The 10316-nt window shown below is 36.2% G+C and overlaps 2 protein-coding genes across 3 annotated transcripts; one reads left to right on the top strand and one right to left on the bottom strand.

Moving 5' to 3' along the window:
• Positions 1 to 1674: 1674 nt before the first annotated feature.
• LOC127647682 (cleavage and polyadenylation specificity factor subunit 4) lies at positions 1675 to 6216 on the top strand. Of its 2 annotated transcripts, none has more exons than XM_052132093.1 (8): positions 1675 to 2064; positions 2209 to 2259; positions 2359 to 2511; positions 4211 to 4306; positions 4459 to 4552; positions 4661 to 4733; positions 4837 to 5004; positions 5110 to 6216. In XM_052132093.1, the coding sequence occupies exons 1-8, from the start codon at positions 1962 to 1964 to the stop codon at positions 5176 to 5178; spliced, it is 807 nt and encodes a 268-aa protein (XP_051988053.1). In that variant the 5' UTR covers positions 1675 to 1961; the 3' UTR covers positions 5179 to 6216. The 2 variants fall into 2 exon arrangements, with proteins under 2 accessions (XP_051988053.1, XP_051988052.1); XM_052132092.1 differs by having other exon boundaries at positions 4834 to 5004.
• Positions 6217 to 6871: 655 nt separating this feature from the next.
• LOC127647683 (ATP synthase subunit f, mitochondrial-like) lies at positions 6872 to 8424 on the bottom strand. The gene is made up of 4 exons (XM_052132094.1): positions 8372 to 8424; positions 7628 to 7735; positions 7164 to 7280; positions 6872 to 7077 (listed from the first exon to the last, which is right to left on the bottom strand). Exons 1-4 carry the CDS (start codon positions 8385 to 8387, stop codon positions 7049 to 7051), a joined length of 270 nt encoding a protein of 89 aa, XP_051988054.1. The 5' UTR covers positions 8388 to 8424; the 3' UTR covers positions 6872 to 7048.
• Positions 8425 to 10316: the final 1892 nt, after the last annotated feature.

Below are 10316 nucleotides of genomic sequence, written 5' to 3'. Positions count from 1 at the left end.
GAGTGCTGCATATGCTCATACTTTTCAGTTGGCCAACATTTCTAAAAATCCTTTTTTTGTATTGGTCTTAAGTAATATTCTAATTTTCGGAGATACTGAATTTGGGATTTTCATTAGTTGTCAGTTTTAATCATCACAATTAAATGAAATAAACATTTGAAATGTATCAGTCTGTGTGTAATGAATGAATATAATATCCAAGTTTCACTTTTTGAATAGAATATCATCAAAAAGTTGATTTATTTCAGTAATTCCAATTATATGACCAGCACCTGTAGTTCATGCTTTGGTGAAAAGGAGGCAGGACAAGTATTTACATCCAATTTCCCTTCACCCCAATCAACCATAAGCACTTTCCACACACAATTATCCTCTACGATGCCGAATGTTAACATATACAGTAACGCTGACAATCCCAAAACAAACATCCTCAACATTAAAGAGGTTTATATTTACTGATAGCAAGATTTCTTGAGTCAGTCCCTAGTAAAAAGATTTATTAGGGAAACAAGGGTATTGTTTTAAATTGTTAGATTTACATTTATAAGATTTCTTAGTGGAATAAGTGTGGCATTGTATATTTTTAAGGAGATCATGGCCTTGTCCATAACCTGTTTAGTACTTCCACTTTGTAATATAAATTATAAACTCAAGTAATAAGCTGTGCATGGGTCATTTACTGTCAATCTCCACTTTCACATTCTTTTGTTTGTTTTTTGGTGATTCGCATGCTTCGTGTATATCGCCACCAACTCGGCAGGGAGGAGAATTAATAGTAACAAAAAGAAAGTGTTTAAATATCGGTCTGTTTCACACCCACGCCAAACATATCACTTCTGAAGACATGAATTAAACCACTTGGAGTCATGGAATATTTTTATGCTGGCTTTTTGGATCTTAACATTTCTGCTCACCATTCACTTGCATTGTGAGGACCAACAGAGCTGAAATATTCTTCTAAAAATCTTTGTGTTCTGGTGAAGAGAGAAAGTCATTCACATCAGGAATGGCATGTGGGTGAGTAAATTAATTTTTGGGTGAACTATCCCTTTAAATGCCTTCATATTTTCTAAAACTGAAAAATCAATAAAGAAAGCTATTTGAAATCATATGTGAGGTATAGACACAAACTCTATAAATCTAATTAGTTTTTGTTATTTCTCTACAGCGAAGATAGTATATCGACTCAAAACATATAACCGGTTTGTACCAGACGTAAATACAAATATTACATTTCCGATATTTGATTCATACTCGGCATGGGCTATAACGTCACTAAGTTCACACTATAAAACATTGCGATTATGTTATGCCCACACTACCCGTTAAAGTTTCTTGTAATTCAGCTAAGATTTCAGATCTACGATGTATCTAAATCCGGGTACATAATCAATAACATGAGTTTCATAGACGCAGCACACAGTATGGCCTCGAATGGCGCTTGAGAACTGCAGACATTTTAATCAATACCTTGCACACAGATCATTTCCCATATTCAAATAACTGTTCGTGGTTTATGTTTTGCCTCTAAAAATGAACAAAATAATGTATTACAATCTTTAAAATGTTAATAGCAAGAAGTAATACCTCTTAAGAAATATATATTTTAAAATATGCAATCACGCTTTCCATGCTTATTGGACAATGTTGTGCTTGATTAGACGGTCTGTCGGCGGTCACTCGTTAGCAGCACTGCGAATGTTCAGAAATCAAATAGCAGCTGTTTATTTAGAATGTTTATCATCTTTACCGGTTAATTCATGCGCGATATTTAAAGAGCGTTTGGCCGATTTATACTTCTGAGCATTGTTTCGCTATACTTTGTTTTTATGATCAAATTAAACCTAAACATGGCAAAGTGATAACTTGTTAGCTATCAAGACTTCTTTAGTTTTCTGATCAAGTGGTATAACGTGAAGAATTTCAGTGTCTGGAGAAAGTTTATACCAGATAATACTAAAATGCAGGAAATAATCACAACGGTCGATCACCTCAAGTTTGATCTAGAAATTGCAGTAGAACAGCAATTGGGCGCTCAACCACTGCCATTTCCAGGAATGGATAGTAAGTTTATAGGAATATAAATGTCGAATATTTTCTTTTGAATTATTTATTAGACTATGCTATTGATGTGTATGTATATTTTATATTGTTTAGGGCTTAACGATACCCAATAATGGCGCAAAATGTGTTTTCTTTATCTTACAGAATCCGGTGCTGCTGTGTGCGAGTTCTTCATGAGAGCTGCCTGTATGAAAGGCATGTGTGTTACAAACCCCCCAATAAAAGCTTTTGTGTTTGACATTTGAATAATCTTGTGAATCGTTGATCAGAAGCTACAGCTTTCTGTTTTTGCAGGTGGAATGTGTCCATTCAGACACATAAGTGGAGAAAAGACTGTGGTGTGCAAGCACTGGCTTAGAGGTTTATGCAAGAAAGGAGACCAATGCGAGTTTTTACATGAGTATGACATGACAAAGATGCCTGAGTGCTATTTCTACTCCAAATTTGGTTAGTATTTTAATTCTATCTATACATCCATCCATCCATCCATCCATTATCTACCATCCATCTATGTCTATCATCCATCCAGCCATATCCATATGTCTATCAGTCCATCCATCCATTCATTCATTCATCAATCCATCCAATCTCTATTATCTATCATCCATCCATCCATATCCATCTGTATTAATTAATCCATCCATCCATTATCTACTATCTGTCTATCATCTATCCAGAAGTTTACATACATTAAGTTAACTGTGCTTTTAAGCAGCTTGGAAAATTCCATAAAATTATGTCAAGCCTTTTGGCAATTAGCCAATTAGCTTCTGATAGGAGGTGTACTGAATTGGAGGTGTGCCTGTGGATGTATTTTAAGGCCTACCTTCAAACATCATGGGAAAATCATAAGAAATCAGCCAAGACCTCCGAAAAAAACAATTGTGGACCTCCACATGTCTGGTTCATCCTTGGGAGCAATTTCCAAACACCTGAAGGTACAAGCAATAGTACGCAACTATAAACACCATGCGACCACACAGCCATCATATCGCTCAGGAAAGATATGCATTCTGACTCCTAGAGATGAACGTAGTTTTGTGTGAAAAGCGCAAATCAATCCCAGAACAACAGCAAATGACCTTGTGAAGATGCTGGAGGAAACAGGTAGACAAGTATCTATATCCACAGTAAAACGAGACCTATATCCACATAATCTGAAAGGCTGCTCAGCAAAGAAGAAGCCACTGCTCCAAAACCGCAATAAAAAAGCCAGAGTACAGTTTGCGAGTGCACATAAGGACAAAGATTTTACTTTTTGGAGAAATTTTCCCTTGTCTAATTAAATAAAAACTGAACTGTTTGGCCATAATGACGATCGTTATATTTGGAGGAAAAAGGGTGAGGCTTGCAAGCCAAAGAACACCATCCCAACTGTGAAGCATGTGGGTGGCAGCATCATGTTGTGGGGGTGCTTTGCTGCAGGATGGACTGTTGCACTTTACAAAATAGATTGCATCATGAGGAAGGAAAATTATATGGATATATTGAAGCAACATCTCATGACATCAGCCAGGAAGTTAAAGCTCGGTCGCAAATGGAGAATGACCCCAAGCATACCTCCAAAGTTGTGGCAAGATGACTGAAGGACAACAACGTTAAGGTATTGGAGAGGCCATAACAAAGCTAGAAAATTTGTGGGCAGAACTGAAAAAGTGTGTGCGAGCAAGGAGACCTACAAACCTGACTCAGTTACATCAGTTCTGTCTGGATGATTTGGCCAAAATTCCAGCAACTTATTGTGAGAAGCTTGTGGAAGGCTACCCAAAATGTTTGACCTAAGTTAAACAATTTAAAGGCAATGCTACCAAATACGAACAAAGTGTATGTAAATGTGACCCATGGGGAATGTAATGAAAGAAATAAAAGCTGAAATAAATGATTCTCTACTATTATTCTGACATTTCTCATTCTTAATAAAGTAGTGATCCTAACAGACCTAAGACAGGGATCGTTTTCTATGATTAAATGTCAGGAATTGTGACAAACTGAGTTGAAATGTATTTGCCTAAGATGTGTGTAAACTTCTGACTTCAACTGTATTATCTATCATTCATCCATCCATATTACCCTCCATCTATCTATCCATCCATACATCTATCCAGTCTGTAATAGTGTTAATAATTTGAATGTATTTATTTTGTAGGAGAGTGCAGTAACAAAGAGTGTCCATTCTTGCATATTGACCCAGAGTCTAAGATTAAAGATTGCCCGTGGTATGATAGAGGATTTTGTAAACATGGTAAGTGATGATTTTCTGATATTTTCACCGCTCATGATTCCCCCACATTTAATATGTTGTGCAACCAATCCAGGAAAGCTAGATTACAGATATTCCAACATTAACTGTAATTGCAAATAAAAAATTCCCTTTATTTTCTCTCATCCCTTGAGGTCCGGATTGCAGGCACAGACACACGAGAAGAGTCATCTGTGTAAATTACCTTGTCGGCTTCTGTCCAGAGGGCAAGTCGTGCAAATTCATGCAGTGAGTTCAAATCAGTTGTTGCATATTTTGCTTATTTGTAGTTATGCACGTGATTGACATGTTTGTGCATTAATTCAAACCATTTGAAAAATATTTTGTAACCCCTAGCCCAAGATTTGAACTGCCTATGGGTGCGACTGAACAGCCACCACTGCTTCAGCAAGCACAGTCTCAGCAAAAGGTATTTATTCATCAGTGGTGTTCAAAAAAGTTAACTCTTAAAATTGTTAGTTCATGCCAAAAATGAAAATTCTGTCTAATATTTAATCTTAATTCCTCAGCAGCAAAACATGCAGCCCATGAACAGGTCATCACATTCTCTCATTCAGTTAACCAACTCCAATATATACAACAACCAGAGAACACCAAACGCTGTTGGGATAGTGCATCCTAATAGCAACATGGGCGGATCTCGTGGTCCTCGTCCACTGGACCAAGTTACATGTTACAAGGTGGGACTGCTATTTCATATTAGCATAAAAGGATTATTCTTGCATAATAACCTTTATATATAATCTGTAAAAATGAAATTCCATATAATGTCTGCTTGCTTCCAGTGTGGTGAGAAGGGCCATTATGCAAATAAATGCACAAAAGGACACCTGGCTTTCCTGAGTGGACAGTAATGGTTTTCTACAAAAAAAAAGGATCTCTCAAAATTGTGGCTGTCACTTGCAGATTGAGATGCTCGATTCCTGGTACATTAACCCTTTACTGCAAAGCTGTAGTTGACTGACGTACATGTGCCAAGCACTCTTGTGAGCGAGCGTGCACGCACCACAGCATGCATGTTTTCTACAGGCAGAATGAATGGCCAATGAAACCTTTTTGATATTTTTTTTCTTTCCTATAAAACTACCTGCCTCACATTCATACTTTGAAATGCGAGTCTTTTGTATCAAAGCTACAAGCTCTTTATTACTGAAATGTAAAGCAATGCTGACATTAGAGACAAATCTATTAAGCATTCTCTTAGAGAGAACATTGCATCTCATATGGTTATTATTACAATTAGCAGCAATGTTTAATTGAGAATTGAATAGGCAGTAAGGGCAAAACTTGGTAGTAAATCAAGATGATTGATGGTATTTGGGATAGGATTTGTGATGTTGTACCTCTTACTACAATAAAGATTCATCTGGATTTATGAAGCCTTGTTCTCTGGCATGTTTTATCTATATTCCACAACATGAAGAATGTAACAATAATAGATTTATATAGTAATCGAATAGTAATTTTGTACTTCTCTTTACTCTGGCAATACAATGTATTTCAAGGAATAGTTCACCCAAAAATGAAAAGTATCTCATCATTTACTGACCATCATGCCATCCCAGATGTGTATGACTTTCTTTCTTCTGCTGAACACAATTGAAGATTTTAGAGGAATTTCTCAGCTCTGTAGGTCCACACAATGCAAGTGAATAGTGACCAGACTTAAAACCATGTAAAGGAAATCATAATACTTTAGTGGTTAAGAAAACATCTTCATAAGCAAAAACAATATATAGGTGGGTGAGAAACAGATCAAAAAGTAAGTCCTTTTTTTTACTCTAAATCTCCACATCTGAAAGTGCATGTTTAGTAAGGACTCAAATATTGACCTGTTTCTCACCCACACCTATATATTGCTTCAGAACATATGGATTACTTTTATGTTTCCTTTATGTGATTTTTTTCACCATTCACTTGCATTGTATGGACCTACAGAGCTGAAATATTCTTCTAAAAATCTTAATTTGTGTTCAACAGAAGAAAATACATATACATCTGTGATCGCATGAGGTTGAGAAATGAAAGAATTTTCATTTTTGGGCAAACTATCACTTTAAATTAGCACTTCAGTGTAAACGGGTAGCATGTCAGGCAGTGACAGCAGTGTATTGTAGTGTGGCAAGTTATTCTTTATCTGTACTGAAACATTTAATTACTCTTGCATAATTTTACATGTGATTTTAATGACTTATTTTAATAGAAAAACATCCTGAAATATTTGTGCTTCTAAATATTAATGTTTCTACAGGACTGTTTAAAAGTGAAATGTAAAAACCTGTAAGTTACAGCACTTTAAATATACACTTTCCCCTTACATGTTGATTTTAACCCAAAAATAAATCTTGATTTTATGTTCAATAAAAAACAATGTCCATGTTATTTGTCAACTACCCAAAATACAACTGCTGCAAAGTTTCTTATCTTGTAATACTGAATTTGTATTTATCAGTCAAACCATTGTAACCCCATCAATTTACTAGTGACTTAATGTTGCATACAAATAAAATAGACCCCAACCTATTTAATAATACATGTTTAATTCTTCACCACAAACACTATGCATAATAATCTACCTTTTATACATACAGCTTACAAGTGTGCATGTTTTCAAGAAAGAATCCATATTAAATAATTTTATTCTTGGTCACAACAATCACAAACAGAGAAAGCGGAAAGGTGTAGCAATCACACAGAAAGGGTGGTCTGCTGGTCCATTAGGTTTCAGTGGTACTTCCTCCACCTGTCGTGCTCTATTAGGGGCAGGAAAACAAAACACAAAATGTACCTTGATTATATATACATTGAATCTCCAGTATTAGGTTTGGTTTTTACTTACTGATGTGATCATATTCCCAAAGGTAACTCAGGGCGACGTAACCCACAAGGAACATGGCAACACCACCAATACCACCTTTCTTCACATTGATGTATTTGTTGTAATATCTCTCATATCCTAAAAGAAGACACAATCATGAATGCAATGGGCCTCAGAGAAATTATATCAAAACATTAACTTCTCAGGAGTGGTGGTGGCATAGTGGGCTAAAGCACATAATTAGAATTATTAATCAGAAGGTCGCTGGTTCGATTCCCACAGCCACCACCATTGTGTCCTTGAGCAAGGCACTTAACTCCAGGTTGCTCCGGTGGGATTGTCCCTGTATTAAGTGCACTGTAAGTCACTTTGGATAAAAGCATCTGCCATTTACATAAATGTAGACAGAGAGGGTATAGATAGAGACACCAAGCAAAACTTGAAAACATTAACTTCTCAAGTTTAAGAGATACACTAGTGATTACCTCCACGAACTCCACCAATAAGTCCATTTGGAGTGAAGTCTCTTGTTCCAAGCCACGATGGCAGTTTCCCAAGTTTCACATCCAAAAGCCTTTTCTCAGCCAGGACCACTGGGAAAGAAAACACAATTGTCAGTAAAGCACACATTTCACAGCTAGTCTAACAAGACTTAATCAAACACTATGAAACAAAGATATCAAGGTAATATTTTTGGGCACGTACCATAGCAATACCATGTTTTTCGTTGGGACATGTATTCCTTGGGAGTTCTATTAATGTTTCATGGTATTTACATAGGGTAATCATTCTGTGACTTGGTACACTGCCACAGTACAATGACTGTAAGAAACACAACTTCCTAATATATTAACTTTAAAGACCTATTATTCACGATATTTCAATTAAAGTAGTTCAAGACAGATTACACTTCGACTAACCATTCAGCTGGACGCACTCCGAACTTTCGAGTATGTAAAACAAACGGTGCAAAATCACAACCCGATCTGTAATAAGTATTGATTTAGCATCATATGTAAATAGCACTGATATGGGGAAATGTTACAGAAAGTCCTTGACATGACTCGAGTCTGCTTACATCGAGGTCTTTACTGTAAAACAACTTGCACATGTGAGACAATCACATTGCATGTCTTCTGACGCACAGCTAAATAAAACAGCACAAATACAAAAGTCATATTGTTAAATAGTGAAATACATTCCTCTATGCAAGTTTCATTCAGTCATACCTGGTCTATCCGCCATCTTGCTCCGAGCTTCGTGACGATGGTTGTGAACAGGAATAAACAGGAGTGACGTAAGAGTTGAAAATATGGGGCGGGGCTTACACGTCATAAAAGGAGTATTTTTAGCGGCATTGCGAGAATGCTGTTTGAGTAAAAATATACAAATATTCGGACATCTGATCTATATACATCAATTTCAGGGTTTTATTTGTTTCTAAGACTGACCTGGCAAATACTTTTGTATTCAGTCTGCACTAAATGTCGGGTTTGTTTTGGTACCAGGCTAGTGCAGACTGAACAGGCCCCATTTCCAGCAGCCATCACTCCAACACCTTATCCTTGAGTAATCATGATACATTTATAATTTTGTACTAGAAAATCACTTGCCGTTATATCAAACACACTTGAAAGCTATTTAGTTCATTAAATGAAGCTTAACATTGTCTTTGTGTTTGTTTTTGAGTTGCCTCAGTATGCAATGGACTAGCATGTCTTAAGGTCAATTTTAGGTAAAAAAAAAAAAAAAGCTGTATCTAGAAACTCGTCAGTCAATCATTGTTTTGAGGAATGAAGGCTTTACAATGCTTGAAATTGACAAAATCTGAAGATTTCATACAAAGGTGTACACTATAGTCTTGAAAGACAAAGGACAACTGGCTCTAACAAGGACAGAAAGAGAAGGCCAGATGTACAAACAAGAGGATGAGTACATCAGAGTCTCCAGTTTGAGAAACAGATGCCTCACATGTCCTCAGCTGATAGCTTCATTGAATTCTACATACTCAACACCAGTTTCATGTACAACATAAGAAGACTCAGGGGTGCAGGCCTTATTGGATGAATTGCAAAGAAAAGGTTACTTTTGAAAATGAGTGGGCAAAGAAACACACATATTAGACAACAGATAATTGTAAAAGAGTGTTATAGATCTTCACCCCATTGAGCTTTTGTGGCAGCTAGCCTGTAAGGTGTATGAGAAGAGCCTGACAAGTCAGTCACATCCAGGCTGGACTACTGCAATGGTCTTCTGGCAGGCCTTCCTGCTCAGTCAAACCTCTACAATTGACCCAGAATGCACACATCATTCCTCTATTGATCAAACTGCACTTGCTGCCAATGGTTGCTCGCATTAAGTTCAAAGCATTGAAGCTTGCTTACAGAACAACCACCGGCTCTGGAAAAAAAACATGTTGCTAACAAGTTGCTAAGGAAGGACTACAATTACCACAATCATGAGAGTGAACATCCCCAGACATGGAAACCTTATCAAGCAACAATTTAATTAATAAATTAAATATGAAAGAAAAGAAGAAGAAAAAAAACAGCGGCTTCAAAATTCACATTTTGGGTATAACTTTGTGTAAGTTATGTTATAGAACAAAACATCCAAGTGTCTTAAAGTAATATGTATTACAGATTTTACTCATATATCCAAAACTGCCATTTTCAAAACCCATAGGAAAATTCAGAGGGAATCCATATAGCTTGAAAATGTTGATTCTCTTCCGGGTTTTGGACCACAACCTGAACAGCGTTGGAAATATTGAGCTACATCTCTTGTTTTCCTTTGGGGATTGAGACTCATTTCAATTTATGCAGCCAAATTAGTGTTGTGTCATTCAAACTGCTGTGCAACTATGTGGTTGGTTGACGTTACATTTACCACTGGAGGGCGACATTTTACTTCATATGAAGAAAATTCTTGATAAACTAAATACAATGATTTGTAACACATTAAGTGTAACAGAAAGTGGAATCTTGAAAAACTTATAAAATGAATAGTAGTAGACCTGTACCAATTTCTATCAATTTCTAAACAATCACTTTAACTGTGATAAGATTTGTTAAAATATTACAAAATGTGATGATTTAGCATCTTGATTAAATAATGTGGGATCATCTGAATAAAAATATCTTAAGTTTCAAAGACATGGTACAGAAGACAAAA

This window comes from Xyrauchen texanus, chromosome 8, assembly GCF_025860055.1.
Source record: "Xyrauchen texanus isolate HMW12.3.18 chromosome 8, RBS_HiC_50CHRs, whole genome shotgun sequence".
Taxonomy (NCBI): Eukaryota; Metazoa; Chordata; class Actinopteri; order Cypriniformes; family Catostomidae; genus Xyrauchen; species Xyrauchen texanus.
Note: the sequence above shows the minus strand (reverse complement) of the source record. Positions and strands in the feature narration are given on the sequence as shown.

Coding starts and splice junctions, on each gene's coding strand:
- LOC127647682 (XM_052132092.1), top strand. CDS start 1,962: ATGCAGGAAATAATCACAACGGTCGATCACCTCAAGTTTGATCTAGAA. Junction 2,065..2,208: donor GCCATTTCCAGGAATGGATA/GTAAGTTTATAG, acceptor TTTATCTTACAG/AATCCGGTGCTGCTGTGTGC. Junction 4,734..4,833: donor AAGCACAGTCTCAGCAAAAG/GTATTTATTCAT, acceptor TTAATTCCTCAG/CAGCAAAACATGCAGCCCAT.
- LOC127647683 (XM_052132094.1), bottom strand. Junction 7,281..7,627: donor TATTGGTGGAGTTCGTGGAG/GTAATCACTAGT, acceptor GTCTTCTTTTAG/GATATGAGAGATATTACAAC. Junction 7,078..7,163: donor TTGGGAATATGATCACATCA/GTAAGTAAAAAC, acceptor TGCCCCTAATAG/AGCACGACAGGTGGAGGAAG.